The sequence below is a fragment of the Sphaeramia orbicularis genome, chromosome 17 (assembly GCF_902148855.1).
Source record: "Sphaeramia orbicularis chromosome 17, fSphaOr1.1, whole genome shotgun sequence".
Lineage (NCBI taxonomy): Eukaryota > Metazoa > Chordata > Actinopteri > Kurtiformes > Apogonidae > Sphaeramia > Sphaeramia orbicularis.
In genome coordinates, this window is record NC_043973.1 from 36,759,797 (window position 1) to 36,780,261 (window position 20,465).

Genomic DNA, 20,465 nt, shown 5'->3' on the forward strand with positions numbered 1-20,465 from the left:
TGACGCAGAGTGAGAAATGAGACATCAGTACACCCACAAAAGGACACAAGAGATGGTGGATGGAACACGTGATGTTGGCCGTGTACCTGTGTTGGACGTGTTGAGGTCCCTCCCTAATGTCGGAGTGGACGCTGCACTCTGTGAGGTAATGGAGGAGATAGAGGAAGAGCTCTCTGCCCGGGCCAGGGGGGCGAAGGGTGGGGGGCTGCTCGAAACTGGCGGACTGAACGGCCGAGTCTAGACACGGTACAGAAACATCGATAAGACTTCTTTCATTTTAACCCTTTCATGCATGAATTATGAGAACCTTAGCCAAGATATTTTTCCTGAGTGTTTTTATTCTTCTTTAGGCATAAAAAAAAATGTCCATTCAGCCAGACACCATGCGTTTAATTTTTGAAGCAAAGAAACATGTATTTAAAACCTAATATCAGAAAGTAGTCATTCTTCCATTGACCCTCAAATTGTTCAAATTTAACTTGCACATAAAAATTGACCTAATGGAAAAAAGACAATTTCGCCAAAAGTCTCATTTGTCGATTAAAAGTTTTTGTGCTGGCAAGAGGTGTTTTTTTTGGGCGTAGCACAAATGGAATATCACGCAAAACTGCACGGGAAAGACCTTTTTTGCAACTAGAGTATGGCGAATTAACAAAAACGGATGTTGACAGACGTCACAACAAGCGAAGAAGAAGAAGAAACATGTCGCGGTATGTGTGGACACACCAGGAAACCACATCATTTTTTAATTTAGTAAGAGATAGAGGGGTAATATATAATAATAATAATGAATATATCTGTAAATCAACACCATATTTACGTTCATCGTCATGTTTATGGAATGACTTCTTGTGTCATCTCGCGATGATAAATAAACAAATCATCAGACTTGTGATTTAATGGTAAAACCGACATTACGCACTTCTGTTTTTTCGACATTTAGTAAATATCGGTAAAGTTTGGCACAGATGTCTAATGGAAAAGCAACTAATGATATGGAAAACTATGCAATAAAAACATTTTTAATGCTGCTAATCTGATGTTTTCTCACATTTTAACATACTCTAATACTAGTTATTATTGACATCATAGGGATAATATGCAAAAAAAAAAAGTTAATTACAGTCTAATATCAATTAGCAATTGATTTACACTGAAACATGTTAGTGCAGATCAGGGTTATTAAGAACAGCAAAGTTACAGTAACGGTATGAACTGCACTGTATGGGACGATGCATAAGTGTCCACTGTGTTGGCTGATATGGAACTAAAACAACAAATCCATGAATATACAAGAGAACAGCTGGAGAAGAACTGTCCACTGGAGTGACCAGTAAGCACGAAAAGGTTAATATCAAAATAAAACACAATCAAAGGGCATGGATGGTCAAATCCACAGCCACTACACATGTACCAGGTCTGCGATCGGCTTCCCTGGAGGCAGCTTTGGTCGGGAGGAAGGTCGAGGAGGAGGAGGCGGAGGGACGGGGCTGCCTCGAGACTGAGGCGTGGCAGGACGAGCTGGGGATGACGGGCCTGTGACACATATTATTAAAATAATGTGGTCAGTGATGCCTTCAGGTGACAGTGGATGCTTTATCAGTTTAGTCTGGTGTTATTCAATGATAAAATACAACTTTACGATAATATAATAAAGTAAAAATCAATATTTGTTCCAACATTTTGTTATTGTGAGTAATTAGGCAATTTACTTTGGAAAAAATGCATTGAGCCTTAGAAATATTTAATTCTTTAGGTCACACAAGCATTATATTAGTATATATTGTATTGTATTGTATTATAATTGTACTTTAACTCATCTCTAAAATGTTACTCCACCCAAACTAGGGCTGAAAGATATATTGTTATCGTATCGATATCTAGATATGAACATTCAAGATATTAATATTGAAAAAGCAATGATATAAACGATATAGATTTCCCCCGCGCTCGCCCTGCATGTACAGCTCTGAAAGTCACAACAAATTTCATTTATTCGTACTTTATGCTAATGTTGATGACTGGCAGTGAGTTCTTATAAATAAAACTGCACTTTCCACATTCTTTTGTATTATGATGTTTGTATTTTTCTGAAAAATGCTTGGTTTTCACCGAACCCGTAGTCATATTATATCATATCGATATTGAGATATCTGGCATGAATATCAAGATTTGAAATTTTGTCCATATCATTCAGCCCTAACCCAAACACAAAAAAAGTTGCATAAAAGCAAAACTGCATGCAATTTTTTTTCTTTTGGAATGTAAAGAAAACTGACATATAGTATTAATTACCTTGTTAAAAATGTAACAAGAACTGTAATAATTTCAGTGACTTCATCAATGTAATAAAATTTACTGCATTTGCTGCTTTCTTTGATATTTTTTGGTCAACTGGGAAATAAACCTGCAAAGTTCCAAAGTGGTAGATTTAAACCAACACTGTACAGTAATAGTAGAACCCTTTTCTGGCTATTTAAAGAAAATATTGTTGAGTTTGTAGCACTAAAATATGCTCCTGCAATTTTTATCTATATATAAATTGTTACCAAATAGAATATAGCACTAAAATAAATTTTAAAAAATTGTAAATTGTAATTAAATGTCTTTTCTTTTCTCTGTAAGAATAACGGTATGACAACGGTGTTACGGTGTCTGTCATTTGACAGTGAAACCACAAGGTGTCAGTAAGAAACAAAATTTAGTTTCATAAGTAACAGCTGTTTCTTGAACATTCTTGTAACAGACAATAAAGCGTTTATATTAGATGTTTACAGTTTGCATAGATCACTCACATGTATTTATTTGTGTGTTGTGTTGCTACTTCAAAGTGGGATTCACGTGAGTTATTTGTACTGTATCGTATCCTGATGTGTTTAGGGATTCCATACAGATGCATTTATGATCAGTTTACACATTATTTGAAATATAACTCCAAATAACCATGTATCAGTGTAGCTGTCAGAACTTATATAACTAAACCGATTGATAAGTTACCCCAAGAAACTGAAAATGGCCTGTGTCGCAAAGCTAATCCTAATCATGCAAAGTGGTCTAACTGTGATTTCAGCTTGATCTGTCAATACCCAGTTTTGTCTCTATTTCTAAGCACCTTCAAATAAGCAGTTGGCACCGGATCATCTTATCACTAACATAGATAGAGCTTGTACATTTCAAACAAGAAAAATAAATGCTACTCTTAAGCAAATAAATGAGTCATTCAAAAATATGGGACAGATAAGAAGGAGGGTTGGCAAAAAAAAACTGCCCACTGTGTGATTAATATTCAATTCCCAAGTACATTTAAGTATAATTACAACTGTATCATCAAAAATAGCGGCTATTCAGAAGGAAATCGATTTAGGCTACATATAATGTTCATGTGAAAGTGATTATATTGTGTAAACACCGTGAACTTGTATCACTGTACCTAGTATTACTTAGTTACTTTAATCATCTTGTTGTTTAGGTTTCAGTTTATTTTTTTAATGTAATACTAAATTGTCAATACCTACATAACCTGTGTTTTATATGATTTCATTAATTATTATTTTCAAAAAATGTTTGTTTGTCTTAATGATACTAATTGGTGTATATATTGGTGTAAATATTCTATTTCCCACATTATTTCACTCATTGTTGGTGGTTTGTTTTTTTGTCAACCACATGAAGAGTAGTTGGGATCATGAGTAAATAAAAAATAATGACTCGGATAATATTAAATTATTATATTGTACTATGTTGTTTTATTGCATCCATTTTATGTACAGCACCTTGAGATTTTTATCTGTGATAAGCGCTTTATAAATAAACTTTACTTACTTATTGCTTAGATGTGTATATTCTCATGTAAGTCTCATCCTTTCAACTCTAACTCGTGCAGAACCAGTAAAAAGAGAATGTATAAACAGAATTTAAATTGATAAGTAGGTTAAAATTTTAAAACACCAATGAGTCAGTGGCTTTAATGGTTTATCAGATTCTGTTTTAAGATATATTTAAGTAGAAGAGTTTAGATGTTCTCCAAAACTTTGCCTTATTTGGAGACTCTCTTTTATTATCTGTTGGATTTTTATGCTTTATTAGGATAGGTTTACAGTGTAGACAGACATGAATAAATGAGCCCGGCTGGAATTGAATCCAGGTCGCTGCAGTAAGACCTCCACTGGTCAGTAGGAAGTGGTTTTATACATTTCGATCTGAGGTGGTGGAAAAAGGTTTCTGAACACCTCATGTATTTGTGATATATTGCATTAAGAATCATATCAGGCATATTCTACCAAGTATTGTGCCATTCTCCAAAACCGCACACTCCCTTTTGCACGTGCTCTGTTCCGTCGAGGTCTAAACTAGATGCTTCAGCAGATAATGAAACACATCCAGGAGAAGACATGTTGAAACTGTCAAGAATTTAGTTTTGCTATTTTTTTGTGTTCACAATAAACCAAAAAAAAAGAGCTTGTTTGTGTCTGTCTGACACATTTTGAAACACATAAAAGATATATTTCATGATCATATTTGAGATTGTGTAAAATTTTAACCCATAAAGAACCAAACAGCCACTGGCAACTAAAATCATCTACTGTTATAAAACGTTTAATACCTGTTGATCCACTGATCCTATCAATATATGTAAATAATTGGTGTAAAATACAGTTTGTCATCTTTTCATGATCATCAGATATGACACATTTGGACGCTAAGAGGCTCCATAGTGAACGAGGAAAAACACTGTCATCTTCTACAACACTGATTCACCAGTAAAACCCATGGAGTTGGATCAATGACAGTGGATGGACACACTGGGTTTATGTTCAGTTAACGATACATTTTGCTGAAAAAGTCACTTTTTCATCAGTTTTCTTTGTTTCTGATATAATAACCCTCAACTTTAATCTGAGCTTTATTGAACTTCTATATAATCAGTAAATTAAATACAGGAAAATACCAAATTTTCACTGAAAAACTGGCAAATAAAGAAGATAAAATTACAATAAATAGTGATGAATCGGTTAAGAAATGTTAAATATTGAGAAAAATCCATTTGGGAACTGCCATAAAAGTAACTCTGGGTCTTTATGGGTTAAGGGTGTCTGAAAACTTTTCCACCACTGTACTGTCTTGGGCATTATCTGCACTGCAAGATAAGTTGCTATGGTGATTTACTCCAGTGAAGCAGAAAGGGTTAAACATGAAGTTCAATCACTATCCTCTTAACCCCGGTTGATGATACAGGCCCCTGAACAACACTCTAGATTATGAATATAGAAGTCACATGACTCACCGCTGCCTGAAGGCCCTGGGGAAGACATGATAGACCTGTAGGTGGTTGGAGGAAGAGGGGGCGGCGTGCCCCTGAAGCTCGGGGTCAGCTCTCTGGGTGAGCCCACAAAGTCTGGGATATCATCTCTCAGATACGCCCCCTCTGGAGTCCGCTTTCCCCCTAAGACCAGAGGAGAGGTCACCCCAGTCCGAGGCGTCCTCCACTCTGCTGGTAGAGGGGGCACGGGGCTGGTGGGGGCAGGCGATGAGCAGTACTCCGCAAACTGCAGCACCTCCTCATCGATGGCCTCCTCATCGAGACAAACCGGTGGCGAAGTACAGGGGGAGAACTCAGGGGGCAGGGGAGGGGCTGGTTCATCTGGAGGGGGAGGCCCGAGGATGATGGAGGGGGGTGAGTCTGGAGGTGTGAAAGGAGGAGGAGACCCGGGGGAGAACGGCGGAGGCGATGGCGGGGGCTCGTTGGGCGGCGGGCCTGGGGAAAGGCAGGGGGTGGACGGGGTGGACGAGGGCGTGTCAGGGGGAGGGGAGTCCGGCGGCGGAGGGGGAGCGGGTTCATCTGGAGGTGGGGGTCTGTCGTCAGTGAACGTGACCCATCTGGGAGACACCTCTTCACTGGTGTGGGGGCTGTCCGCGGGGCCGAACACATCGTCCAGGTCAGGGGCCGGGGAGCCGCGGTACGAGGCGGGGGATAGGACGTTCAGGTAGATGGGGGCGGAGCTACGAGCCGCTCTTCCATTTGGTAGATCAGCTGCAATCAAAACACAGAATACTTCATATCACAGCTCACACAGATGCATGACCATTACTGAGGGTAAATACTGAAGCTGATCGTACCAGCAGAGTCTGAAGGATAACCGTAATGACTTCTTGATGGAATGTTTTTGGGAGGAAGAGGAGGAGGAGCTGCAATGAAGAACAGACACAGATTTAAAGCCCCTTTGAAATCATATTCAGTGTTGAAATGTTTTAGACTATGTCAAAAAATGGAAACACCTTGTCTTTTAATGTTTTTGAGACACATACAGTAGTGGGAAAAAGTTTTTGGACACTTAAAATTTTACACAATATTATCATGAAATATTTGGGAAAAGTTTTTTTTGTTTGTTTTAAAAGGTGTGACTGCATCAAACAGACACAAACAAATGCAAATGATTTTTTTATTGTTCACAAGAAAAAATAGCAAAAGTAAATTCTTGACAGTTTCAACATGTCATGCCCTGGATGTGTTTCATTATCTTTCTGAAACATCCGGCTTTGACATGGATGGAACAGAGCACATGCAGAAGGGAGCATGTGACTGTGGAGAATGGAACAATACTGACTTAAGAGTGATTTTTACTGCAATATATCACAAATGCATGGGGTGTCCAAAAACTGTTTTCCACCACTGTATGTTCTTTTCTGTGATCTATGCTGTAATTACACCTATTACACTGGTGGTCTGATAATAACATTTACATAGTATTCATTGTATAATACACTGTTAGTTAGAAGAGCTTTTGGATGACTGAATGGATTATTTTTTTGTTATTACCCCAGGGGAGGCAAGGGGTATTGGTTTTGGTTCGGTTTGTTTGTTAACACTCCAGCAGCAAAACTATTGGTTGAATTCATACCAAACTGCGTTTATACATTGCCAGTGACCCTGAATAGATCTGATTACATTTTGGGAAAAGTAGGTCAAAGTTAAAATTTTTTCTGAATTTTTAAAATCTTTTTTTTTTCTCCATTTACTTATAATGGGCAAAATTTCACATGTCTGTAGCATCAAAACTATTGGTTTTCATATTTCATATTTCAATTCATACCAAATTGAGTTTATAGATTGCCAGTGACCCTGAATAGATGTCATTTCATTTTGGGAAAAGTAGGTCAAAGTTCAAATTTTTTTATGAATCTTTTAAATCTTTTTTTTCTCTAATTTACTTATAATGGGCGGAATTTCAAATGTCTGTAAAAACATCAATTTTGTTACAATTTCCTTAAAACTTGGCACATAGATAGAGGTAACTGATATGCTGACATCAGCACATGCATAGACATGATGACATCAGCTGGATCGATGCCAAAATACACTACAAAACATGCAAGGGGCGGGGTTTGTTGTGCCTGGCACCACTTGTTTTAAAGATATGTTTTTCATTTTTTTAAAATGTGATATATTTTAAAGTTGCTTATCATTTTGTCCTTATTTATGTTATATGTCATGCTGCACTTTTTTTGTAAAGCACTTTGTGATTTTATCTGCAAAAGTGCTATAGAATTAAAGTTAACTTACTTGCTTAATTACTTACAACTATTTTTACAGTGGTATCATAAAGGCTGGGACACTCAAATACAGCTAGCATAACACTCTGGTGTTCAAGTTATAAAAATACAGAGAAGTGACACATTGCTCTTGACATTTTTGTATTGATCAGTGACTGAAAAAACTACATAGAGTGAAAATCTGGATGGATACACGATCATATAAGTAAACCGACATTTAATTGAACAGGAAATGTGTGCATTTTTGTAGCAGATTATGTTTGCAACACTTGAAAAAAAGACAGAATTTGTTTTGTTTTTACAAACAGGCTGCAAAATAAATTTGAGTGATGAAACTCAGTGAAATGTTTTGCCCACTGGAGTTTTCTTTTTGGTGTCCTGTAAACTTCAGTGCTTATGAAAAGGACCATACACAATTATAAATCCTGCTATAATAAAAATAAACGCACCTCCTGTTGGGAAACTCCTGCTCAAAGGTGATTCAGATCGTGGTCTTGAGTCTCCCCATACATCAGTTGGAACCACTGTGATTGAAAAAAAACAAAAACAATTAATATCTCCCTGAGACTGCATTTGTTATGTACATTAAGTGTGATAAATATGTGACAGACCATCATATCGAGCATATTTGGTCTCTGACGGCAGCCCAAAGAAGGCAGGAACGTTCTGTGAAAGCCTCTCGCTGCAGGGACAGATTTACAACCATCACAAACAGTTCCTACTCATTTATCAAACTATACTGTAACACATCTGCAAAACTATATAAACATACAAAGTGAATGTGGTTCGGTTTTGTTAAACAGCATAACATACCTCAGCGTCTCAGGAGCAGGACTGGGTGTGGGGGTGGAGCGTCTGGGTCTGGCAATCTCCTCGCCTGTGACAAAAATAACAAAAGTCAGCTGTTGGTTTGTTGTTATTTCTGTAGACAATGCTCCTGTAAAGCGAAGGTAAGGCCATTTCCAAACAGATACTTACAAGACAAGTTTCTTTTCATCTGCCCCTGGAAAAGACAGAATCCAAACAAAAGACACAGTATGAGTATAAACTGGACACAACTGTTATGTTAATCTCATTTTCATACACCCTACTGATGATATTTACCGATACAAGCACCTAAATTTGACCTCTGCCCCTTTGAAAAATAATATTTATTATATTTTAGTTTGCATTTAATGTATGTATGGTTAATATTTATGAATATAAGAGCTGCTCAGTTAAATATGAATATAAAAGATGATAAGATGTGTAATATATCTATAAATAATATCATGAGATGAATAAGAAGTAAATATTTTTGTTAATGGCAAAAGGTTAGGATTCAATCAGTGCATACTACTTACAAGCCTCTGATACATGTGTGGTTTTTTTTTTTTAGAATTTCTTTTTTGTATTTGCTCTATTGCTTTTTGTTTTATTATGTAATTTTCTTTGTGTCAATAAATCAGTCAATCAAAAATATTTTATATATTATTTTCGGAAATTCATCTTCGTGTGTAACTGAATTAACGCTTGTCAAAATGAAAGGGACTGACCTCACATTACTTACTAATGTATTAAAGTACCGCACTATTGTAAATTAAAATATCTTGCATGGAAAAAAATTCATTAATTGTAGTCCAGAAAAAATAGTGAATAAGTTTGACATTTTACGTCATATTATCATTAATCACCCCTGAGTTTAACTTTATATGAGTTTTTTCATGAATTTCACAAAGAAAAGTCTAATTTTATTGATTATTTTCTACAAAAGAGGCTAAATTGTGTTTTAAATATATCCATTTGAATATAAAGATAAAGCCTCTTCGATATGGAATTAAACTGATGGATTCCTTTACATCAGGGGTCTCAAACATGCGTCCCGGGGGCCAAATGCAGCCCACCAAAAGTTCCAATCCGGCCTGTGGGATGAATTTGGACAGTGCAAAAACTCCACAGTCAAGGCTGTGGAACTCATTTTAGTTCAGGTTCCACATACAGGCCAATATGATCTACAGTCAAATAATAACAGCAGAACCGACAAAAAAGAATGACTGCATATTTTCTTCTCGGTTTGATGTGAAAAAAATATTACACTATGCCTATAAATAATGACAACTTCAAATATTTGTCTTTGTTTTAGTGCAAAAAATAACATTAAATTATGAAAATATTTACATTTACAAACTATCCTGTAACAATAAATGTGAATAACATGAACAAATATGAAGAACCTGAAATGTCTAAAGAAAATTAAGCACCATTTTAACCATTTTCTGCCTGTTACTAAATGTTTAGTGTCTTTGTAGATCCGACCCATAATGCACATGTAGAAATGATAAGTTGAGGCAGAATATTGTTAAAAGTGCACTTATTTTACTAAGAAATTTCAGTGTTTTCAGGTTATTCACATCGTTTTTGTTTGGATACTTAATCAAAGTAAGTATATTCATAATTTAATGGGGGTTTTTTGCACTAAAACAGAGACAAAAATTTGGTGTTGTCATTATTCATAGATTATTATGCTATTATTTTACTGGTGCGGCCCACTGCAGATCAAATTGGGCTGAATGTGGAACCTGCAAAAAAATGAGTTTGAGACCCCTGCTTTACATTTAGATGCTTTGCACTGTGTGAAACAAGTAGACATTCAGTGACACTGGTCTACAAGGAAAATGCTTCCAGAATAAAAGTAATGAAATTTTACCACATGAGAGTCACTGATAAAGAAAAATCAAGTCAAAAATGCTGGTTGGCTGAACTTTCCAAGATACAGCCTTGGGTCAAAATGTGAAACTCAAGAATTAACCAGAGAATGGGGTTGACTCAAAAGGAATATTTGTCTCAGAGCTACAAGATCTACTTCAAAACACTGTCTGCACATTAGAATACATTCACTTTACAGGTTCTATTTAGTGGAAGATTTCTAAAACTATTACATAAATGTACATAAACCAATATATATGTGTAATAACACTTAATCATATACCTTGAAAACATCAGCAAACTGGCACTTTTGTCATTTATTTTCCAATTAATCTTATTAAAATACGTAACATTTAGCACATTTAATGTCTGACGCAAATCATTTCTAAAAAATTGTAGACCAGTGTGATCAGAGAGCTGTGTTTCAGGTTGTCTGCTGCCAAAGAACCAGCAGGTGGAATGAAAAACTCACCGGGCTGCGTCTCTGAGACCAGCAAAAAGGAAGAGAGAACAGACCTGGGTCAGAGAGTGAGTGACAAATCAGTCAAATGGACACCAACTAAAAACTGCACACACCGCACCTCTTTACTTTCACCGCAAAGCCTTGATAATGCAACATGAGCCATAACACTGAGGTTATGCGCAACACAACCAGCGTCACGTACAACAGAGCTGCACACTGAATGTAGCAGGTCGCTCATCGTGTAAACTCTGCTGAGACCAAATCAACAGGTTCGGAGCTGCGTGTGTTATGTTTATAGTGCATTATGTAACGCAGAACGCTTTGCAAGACAGGTTCAAGTAAAGCTGTAGTTCAACAAAAAGAAGGAAAGTCAACAAAAAGAAGTGAGGTTGTTATTTTTTGAAAGGACGCAAACACTGAGAGTGAGACAGGAAGTGCATGCAGATAAGTAACGCCATAAAAAAGGAGGTTTAGAAATCACAGAGGAGCATTTTCACCAAGTGAGCCCATGCCATGCAGCCTCTTTTGGTGAAGACCCAGACATGTAAACGTATGACGTGCTTACCGGACTTCTCTTCTACTCGATGTCAACAGATGAAAAGAGAAAGGCAAACATAAAGAGAGAGTGTCACTGAAGTGTAGATGCAAATTCGAAAGCTATGCCAATATCTGAGCTGCAGAGTGTAAGTGTGTATTTTGTGCCCTTCAGTTCTGTGGTGCAGAACAAGAGCGCTGATCAGCGGCACTCACCAGAGACGGAGAGAGCGCCAGGCCTCCCACTGAGGCTTTCAGCTCGTCCATAGATGGAGGGGCGCACTTGGCACTGTCCGACACCAGCGGCTTGATCTTGATTTTGAACTTTTTCTTGCTGTCCTCATCGTCGTCTGAGTCACTGGAGGAGAAAAAGTGCTTTGCTTTGGAAGCTGGTGAGCATTTTGTCAAGGAAGTCGAGTAGAAAGATGAAGGCTAAGTCAGTCTTTTGCAGCATTTAAGCCATAAAGATCCAAAAATCCATCACTGACCAAAAGCATCTACTGATCTAAACTGTTTAATAACTTTGGACCCACTAATCCTGTCAGTACATGTAAATAATTGGAGTAAAATGCAGTTTGTCATCTTTTCATGGTCATCAGATACGACCCAATTGGACATTCAGAGGCTCAATAGTTAACGTGGAAATACTGTCATCTTCTGCAATATTGATTCACCAGTAAAACCCATGGAGTTGGATCAATGACAGTGGAGTGCACATATTTTTCTTAAGAAATTTCAGGGGGGTTTTATGAAAGGATTTACCTTTCTGAAACTAAAAAAAGAGAAACACTTGGGGTTGTTATTATGTACAGGCAATTATGCTATTACTTTACTGGTCCACTTGAGATCAAACTGGGCTACTTGTGGCCCCTGAACTAAAATGCCCCCTGCCTTAAATACAATAGGTACTTTGTTTGTGATGCATGATACTGAAGTAAGAGTCAACTTTTTCCAGTTCCAATGTCAGTAAGGAATCTCACACCAGTCCTTCATATTATTTAATTGTTTCTGGGACATTTGTCTTATTTTTATAGGTTTTTTTATAATCTTATTTCTTGATAAGCATGTTTTTCATAGTGCTACAGCTAATATTGACCTGAAATCTATCATAAATAATTGTTATAGCTTTTCATATCCTTAAACTTCAGGATATTTTGTTGTTTTAAGGCCCGTTACAGTGTTTCAGTGGCTAAAGACTTGCTGTTCAAAGGTTTTAAGAAGACAATTTGGGTATATTTCAGAAACACTGGTGGTAAAGAAAGATCACATTGTTAGACTTCAGAAAAAAGAGACGCAAGACAGTGAAAAAGTTTCTATTTTCTGGAAATTTTCCTAAAAATGTAAATATCTCATCTAATATTAAAAACATAAAAACTTTATCTGACTTTACAAAAACTGGTTGCAGAAGGTGGACGCTTTGCTGTTCTAAAACCAAGGACTACATATGTCAGGACTTTGTTGTTTTTTTTCCTAAATGAAATATATAGAGACATGAAATGACAACATACATGTACATGACAAACATGTATATTGTCTTACCTACACACATATGTATGTCTGTGATATTATTTTTGCACCGACACTCCTGGTATGTGAAAATCTCCTTGGCAATGATCCTGGCGTTGATTCTGATATACAACATGTTCCATATAAGATGAATCATGTTCATATTTATTTATTTTGTATAGATGTCCACAAGATATGTTAAATGAAAGGTCACACACAGAACACAGACATCCACCAAGGCTAATCTAGTCACCTCCTCTTCATGTTCACATTAATACTAAATCATAAAACACAAATTATACCTATTTTTACCTTCTGTTTGTGAGCTGCTGTTTAAGTGACTGTTACTTTAGTTGTAATTCATAAGCTGGTAGAAATCATCTTTGAGTTGGTGGTTGGTTGACTATTTTAAATCTAAGTTAACCTGAGTCTGTCCACTGTAAAAATAAACTGGAAATCAACTCTGGTCTCCATCCCGTTTAATGGACTCGCTCCAACATTTAAGAGGTCCATTCTTGGCAAACGTCCCAACCTTCTACCAGGTTTGATTAAAATTGTTGCAGTAGTTTCCTGACAGACAGACATATGTGAGTGACCAAATACTTCCTTGGTTCATATATGACAAGATCACTCTTGATATAGGTGCATCTACTGTACGTATATATTATGTGTCTGTGCAGGTTAAAAAAGCAGAGCTAACGTAGTGCCTAAATGAGTTCAACCAGTTGTGTTTGGACAATGATGTCGGCACAAGCCTACTCACAAAACCAGAAGAAACACCTGAAGAGACAATATAGTCCTCTGTTGTTACTGTACCTGAAGCAGTTTAGGAAAAAGGCCTGAGACCAGCAGACTGAAACAAGCAAAACTTACATCTGTGGGTGGGTGACATACACAGATGTAGATGTAATGATGTGGCTCTGTAGCCAGTGGAAATGCAGAGGAGTTCTAGAAAAGTTCACCAGCACTAGCATGAGCCAACAACTCACACTAGAGGCCTGATTTACTAAGATCGCAAATAACGAGCGCAAATTTGCTTGCTTGCACAAAAAAATGCACATGCTATTGATTTGCGTGTCACGGATGATCAACTAAGATTGCCTGCGCAAATGACAACAGATGCAAAGTCTTGGAGACTGCCCTAGTTATATGAGGATCTTACGTGCATTACTGGTTGTCGTCATGGAAACAGTACGCTGGAAAAACTGCTCTGGGATACACCAGCACTAATGGGAACAGTGCACTGGAATGATCCAGACACAAGAAAATGTAGCATTGGAGGAGTTTTGTCCTAGAAGGTACTGCATGACTCCTCCTTGTTACTGGCCCCACATCATCCCCTAGTTCACAGGTGTCAAACATGCGTCCTGGGGGCCAAATCCAGCCCACCAAAGTGTCCAGTCCAGCCCTTGGGATGAATTTGTGAAATGCAAAAATTACATTAAGATACTAACAATCCTTTCAGTTCAGGTTCCACATTCAGACCAATTCAATCCCAAGTGGGCGGGACCAGTCAAATACTATCATAATAACATAGAAATAATGACAACTCAAACACAAATTTTTCTTTTTGTAAATGTAAATATTATCATGTACTTACACTAAAACAAAGTATAATTTCACAAAAAATGTGAATAACCTGAACAAATATGAACAACCTGAAATATTTTAAGAGAAGTAAGTTCAATTTTAACAATATTCTGCCTGATATTAAATGTTTTGTGTGTTTGTAGATCCACTGTGATCTGTAAGTTATAATGTACATGTGGAAATGATAAACCGAAGAAGAATATTGTTAAAATTACACTTATTTTTTCAGTTGGTTCATGTTATTCACATTGGTTGAAAGGATAGTTTGTAGATGTAAACATTGTCATTGTTTAATTTTACTTTTTCACTCTGAAATTTTGGCGTTGATATTATTTATATATCATTATGTTATTATTTTACTGGTCTGACCCACTTCAGATCAAATTTAGCTGAATGTGGCCCCGGAACTAAAATGAGTTTGACACCCCTACCTTAGTTCATCTAGAAATTCTAAAATGGCATTGCTGGATAGGTGATACATCTCAATTATTTTTTCTTCTGTCATTCCAAAAATATTGACGCGAGCAGAACAGATTGGTTCTCTGCGTCGTCTTTGATTGTGAATATGTCGCCTCCTTGCCACAACAACTGCAGCCAGTTTTGCGTGAAGCTGTGCAAGTTCAAATCTGCCTTTCAGACGTGCTAAATATAGACGCAAAATCAGCCACCACAATCAGTTTCAGGTTTGGTAAATCACATTTCGCGTGCTAAATAAATATTTGCATCTACTCCTCCCAATAATTTTGCGAATTCTGGCAGAAACTCCGATACTGCATATTCATCAAGGCAAACACGCTAAATGGGTTAAATGGGCTACTTTGCCCATTTGAGAGACAACCGTCAGTGCGTCCTGTTAGTTGATAAGCTTCTTATAAAACTAAAACTACTGTAAAACTAAATTAATTTCTATTAATGATTTTAAAAGTATCATGGAGAATGCAGTGAAGGAGGAATGTCATTGTTTTTCTTGATGCCATTATGGGTGCATAGTTATTGTGTGTTATTGTTAATTGTGTATCACGTATGTGTTTTGTATTGTTTGGATTTTGTACAGCTGCTACCTTAGTCAGATCTCCCTTGTAAAAGAGATTCCTAATCTCAATGGGACTTCCTGGTTAAATAAAGGTAAAATAAAATAAAATAAATAAATAAAACTTCTATGTGTTTTTGTGTGCGCAGTCAAGTTTGCGCATGTTTTTACATGGCCAAACCTTTAGTAAATCAGGCCCTGGGTGTCTGTCTCAGCTAAATCTTCTCCAATCAAAACACAGAGTTGCTGACACATGGGAGCAAAAACCTTAAAATACCAGTGAACTGCAGGTCAGTGACAACCACAAAACCAGACTGAATATAATGTGCCTGTATGTTACTGCGCTGGTCTACTTATTTTATTCTTTTTCTGCTGCAGAGACATGCACACGTGTGATGTGAAGTGTGAGGGATGGCCTATCGATTTGGCCTATTTAATGCTGAAAAGTACTCATTCAATCAGTCTCTCGGCCAAACAGGTCAATACTTTTGCAGGCAAGAGTTCCGAGACTGCTGCTGCTTCTGGTCGGCACTAAAAGGATATTATCGCCTTCGTCACCGGGCCGGAGGCTGAAACCCTCCTCGTCCACATCAGGGGAGGCCTGGGGAAACAAGAGGGGGTGGTTAACGGTCCCCGCTTGACTTTTAGCATCCATGTGAACTGCGCTGCCTGTAAGCGTGGATCAGATTTCACAGATGTCTTGACTGAGACGTTCAGCTTCCTGGATAAAGCTGCTGCTGACTCACCAAATATGCAGCTATCACTCTATTCAGGAGCTTCACTCAGTTATTCAAAACCTGGCATTTCATGACAACAGCAGCTACAGCACATTATAACCGTTTCACAAACAAAGCTACAACATCTCTTCTTCACAAAGAAATAATAAAGGCTAAACAAGGAGATACTTACATATCTGTCCCAGTCGATCTCCCCGTAGAAACCATTCGGAGCCCCATTTGCTTTTCTCTACCGACAAAAACAGTCAAGAGGTTTGTTAAATAAAGTCAGCAATAACAAATAGTGTAGGTGTTTTTTGAGTAAATTAGGTAGAAATACAAAATGAGTGATAATTAAGAGGAGATGTCTTTACAATAAATGGGAATGTTTTCATCAGGAAATTGGCACAGGGCTTTAATTTCCTCTCTCTCTGGAGCTTCCTTGATAGAATTACTTATAAAACTTTATAAAAAACAGGGAAGCACTTCAAAAAATTACACAGTTAATACAAAAATATACCCACATTTCCTTTCTTTCCACTTCCAGTTCCATCTTTGTCAGGTGAGCTCCTGTTTAAAGTGAAGAAATATTAAAAAAAAATATTACATAACAGATTTTTTTTCCCTATTTGGTGAGTGCTCTCAAAAAGTAAAGATATGACAATCCTACTTATTTTCCTTTTTTTTTTAAGATAAAATACATGACGAACTGTCTGAGCATGTGCATCAACAAAAAAAACTTCTTTAACCCATAAAGACCCAAACATCCACCACCAACCAAAAGTGTCTACTGATATAAAATGCTTAATAACTATTGAGCCACTAATCCTATTAATACATAAAATAATTTAAATAAAATGCAGTTTGTCATCTTTTCATGGTCAACAGATATGACCCATTTGAACGTTCAGACGCTCCGTAGTGAACATGGAAACACCACCATCTTCTACAACATTGATTCACAAGTAAAACCCATGAAGTTTGTGGTTGTAGACACTTGTTTTACGTTCAGTTAGTGATATATTTTCTTGATAAAGTCACTTTTTCCTCATTTTGTTTCTAATTTCATCTAATAACCTTTGAATTTATTCTGAGGTTTTATGAACATCTACATGACCAGTAAATTAAACATAGGAAAATGCTAGATTTTCCCTGAAAAATGCAAAATGCAGAGGATAATATTATAATAAATCAACATAAAGACAAAAAAATCATTTGGATGTTGTGACAGAAATAGTTGTGGGTCTTTAAGGGTAAACAGTCAAAAAACATGGAAATAACTACAGAATTTGACAGTTTTTACAAGCTCGTTCACATAGAGCCGTCCATTTCACTCAGAACTATAAAATCTGATCTTTATTGTATTTTTGTGTGTCTTGTTTCACTTACGATGCTTCTGTGTCCTTGTCTTTCTTTCGTAAACCCAGGGCTCTCCTGGTTCGGTTTTTCAGTCCTGGCACAGAGAAACACAGAGAGGAAGTCTTAGAACCTCATATAAAGTTAAGTGTCTCCTCATTACTCTCCTCATTACAGCGCACTTAAAAACGAATAGCACAGAAGAGTAACAAACAACTCACAGATGGATGTGTCCTCGTGGATACATGGGAAATAACCCCAATAAACAGATGTAAGTTCACGTATTGATTGGTGACACAAACATCCTGCCATCTAAAGAGAACTTCCCTTTAATATAAAGCAGCACAGACACATTCTCCATAAGTGTCCTGTCCCTTACTATAGAAAATGGAAAGGAAACACTGGCAAAGGATGATCAATGAGCTCACTTCATTAGGGAGAGAGATCTACTACTGTTGTCCACAGTGGATGCCAAGGCCCCTGCAGCAGCGACGCCTGGCACCGAGCATCAGTGCAACCAAAGGCCTGGAGGAGCCTGTCCAAGTGTCGCAAAGTGTGATTTTATTTGTGGTTTGGTCGATTAAACGGAAAAAATGACTTCTTTTATGAAAAACTAAACAATTTACAACAAAGGACAAACATCTACAAACTTAGAAAATGTCGCTTTTGGTTCTTTGTTCCAATCTTTCCCTTCATAGTATATACATTTTTACGTAAATACTGTGTTTGTGCGGCATGATACTGGAGTGAGAGATGCCTTTTTCCAGTTCCAGTGTCAGTCAGTAATCTCAGACTAATTCTATTTCCTTGTTTCTGGGACATTAGACTTATTTTCTTTATCTTGTTTCTTGTCAAGCATGTTTTTCCATAAAAAAAACACTAAGTGCAGTTTAAGATACTATTTGTCTTGATAAGATACTAACAGCTAATACTGACCTGAAATCTATGAAAAATAATCATTTTCATAGCTTTTCCTACGCTTCCACTTAAGGATATTTTGTTATTTTAAGACAGTTTGGGTATATTTCAGAAATATTAGATTCCAGGAGCAATAAAGAAGACATATAATGATAATATTTGTCTTGATAAGATGGCCTGAAGTCTACTATATACAACTGTTTTCATGGCATTTTTGAACTTTTTTCTTTTTTTACTGTTTCATACTAAGACCCATTTTTGACTTTCAGTGGCTGTATACTTATAATTTGAAGAAATCTATCCAAGTAACATATGTTTCCCCCATTGGCAGACAGAGGTAAAGAAATCAGATTATTCTGTTGGAGTTTAGAAAAAAAAGGAAATAGAACATGAAAAGGCCCTTTTTCTGGAAAATCTATCTAATTTACTTTCTAAAAATCCAAAAAATGTCATCAAGCATTAGAAACATAATTTCTTTTTATGAAAATATATGTCTTAATAAAGGACTCCAAATAATATTGACGAGATTCAACAAGCAACAGGTTAAAGCAACAGTATGAACAAAATCCAAGCAGATGAACATGTTTTCTTCAGTTTTAAGAATAAGACAGCCTCTCATTTACAAATATTAGCTAAGTTTATCTTAAATCGCTGCATTTGTGTTGCTTGTAATAATAATTTCTGACATTTTTTTTTCTAGTTCTAAAGTTAATATTTTAGTGGCTGGACTTTTATTCTAGTAATAAGAAATCAAGTAAAAACAAAATCTACATTTGTGGATTTTTTTGCTTAATGCAGAACAATACTGAGGAATACTTGAGTTCTTTCTCTTAGGGCTGTTTAAGCAGTGTTGTCTAATTTAAAATGAAACTATAGAACCTAAATCAAACACAGATGATGTATTTTGTATCAGGAAACACCCATAAAGTGGCTGAAAACACCAGAAAAACAACTAACTCCATTAATAGGGAAAAAAAAATCTCCAGAGGATTATTTATATCTTTAAACCACTCACTGTGTGGTGTAAATGAATGACACATTCATGAATATTAATGCTTTAAAAGACAAGCAAGAACATTAACGTCACATCCGGAAAAAAAAGGAAAACAGACAAACAGGCTGGACAGCTGGTGGATGAACACTGCGTCCTGTTCATATATGACTCAGTCCAGCATCTTTTGAGCTTATCTCTTCACTGGTGGGTTTTTCAGTGTTACTCCAGACCTATTTAATGGATGATGACTTAAAATACAAGTAAATACTGAGTCACTGACTTATCAGAAAAAAATTATTGAAATTTACTTGTGCTTAAATCATGTTTTTGGTTTCATTTTACTACTGTATATGACGGGGTTGAAACTTTGAGTATCATTATTGTGACATTATTGCGAAAAAAATATTGTGGAATAAATGTATACCTTTCATGCAGTGTCTTGTGTTGAATTTGTTGGAAAAACTGTGTAGTTTCAGAATATAACATCCAAAAATGTGTATGACTTGTCCTTGTGTGACTTTTTACATGATGTTTGCTGAAAGGTGGGCAAAAATTACCCTTTTTCAGTGACAAATAATTTGAAAACCCATATTAATCCTGTTGCTGCTTGCAAATGTTCATTGAACTTGGCCTTTTGAACGAGGATCAGTTTCAGTGATTTCAGTTCAAAGTCGATGACGTCAGATCAGCCAGTTCCACAGAAGACATTCTGAGACAATTTGGTTTGGATTTTTGGGCTTCTAGGTAAGAATTGGACTTATAATTCTGTATGTAGAGTTGATATTATCATAAATCTGTACATATTATACACCATTCTCTTTCTTTTTCTGTTGTGAATAAAGCATTACCCAACAATTAAGTATATTCTAATATTAGATCAGTCAAATCATTACTTTTACTAACCCTACCCCCATCAGTTTTTAGTTTGCGAAAAAAAAATACATACCATTGTAAAAAAAAAAACTTGTATTCACTCAATTTTCGATATCCAGCCTCCAAAATGTAATCAATTGTGCCCACCTACATGGACTACAATTAGTTTATATTATTTAGGCCCATTTACTTTCCTAAAGTCAGATCAAGTTTTTTTTTACTACCAAATTTTCATGTTGGTTTTTGAAA

At 36.5% G+C, this 20,465-nt stretch overlaps 1 protein-coding gene across 3 annotated transcripts in view; it reads right to left on the bottom strand.

Annotated features, from left to right (window-relative positions):
- The window catches only part of LOC115436747 (SH3-containing GRB2-like protein 3-interacting protein 1), a 51,042-nt gene that overhangs the window by 13,970 nt on the left and 16,607 nt on the right, over window positions 1-20,465 (bottom strand). For all 3 annotated transcript variants that reach the window (XM_030159667.1, XM_030159666.1, XM_030159668.1), the window contains 15 exons: window positions 17,465-17,528; window positions 16,600-16,645; window positions 16,269-16,325; window positions 15,903-15,960; window positions 11,450-11,625; window positions 11,265-11,276; window positions 10,709-10,720; window positions 8,530-8,554; window positions 8,365-8,428; window positions 8,163-8,233; window positions 8,001-8,075; window positions 6,118-6,186; window positions 5,285-6,031; window positions 1,415-1,536; window positions 87-237 (listed from right to left, as the gene is read on the bottom strand). In XM_030159667.1, the coding sequence (XP_030015527.1) occupies window positions 87-237; window positions 1,415-1,536; window positions 5,285-6,031; window positions 6,118-6,186; window positions 8,001-8,075; window positions 8,163-8,233; window positions 8,365-8,428; window positions 8,530-8,554; window positions 10,709-10,720; window positions 11,265-11,276; window positions 11,450-11,625; window positions 15,903-15,960; window positions 16,269-16,325; window positions 16,600-16,645; window positions 17,465-17,528 (1,749 nt within the window). The remainder of the gene's footprint in view (window positions 1-86; window positions 238-1,414; window positions 1,537-5,284; window positions 6,032-6,117; window positions 6,187-8,000; window positions 8,076-8,162; window positions 8,234-8,364; window positions 8,429-8,529; window positions 8,555-10,708; window positions 10,721-11,264; window positions 11,277-11,449; window positions 11,626-15,902; window positions 15,961-16,268; window positions 16,326-16,599; window positions 16,646-17,464; window positions 17,529-20,465) is intronic.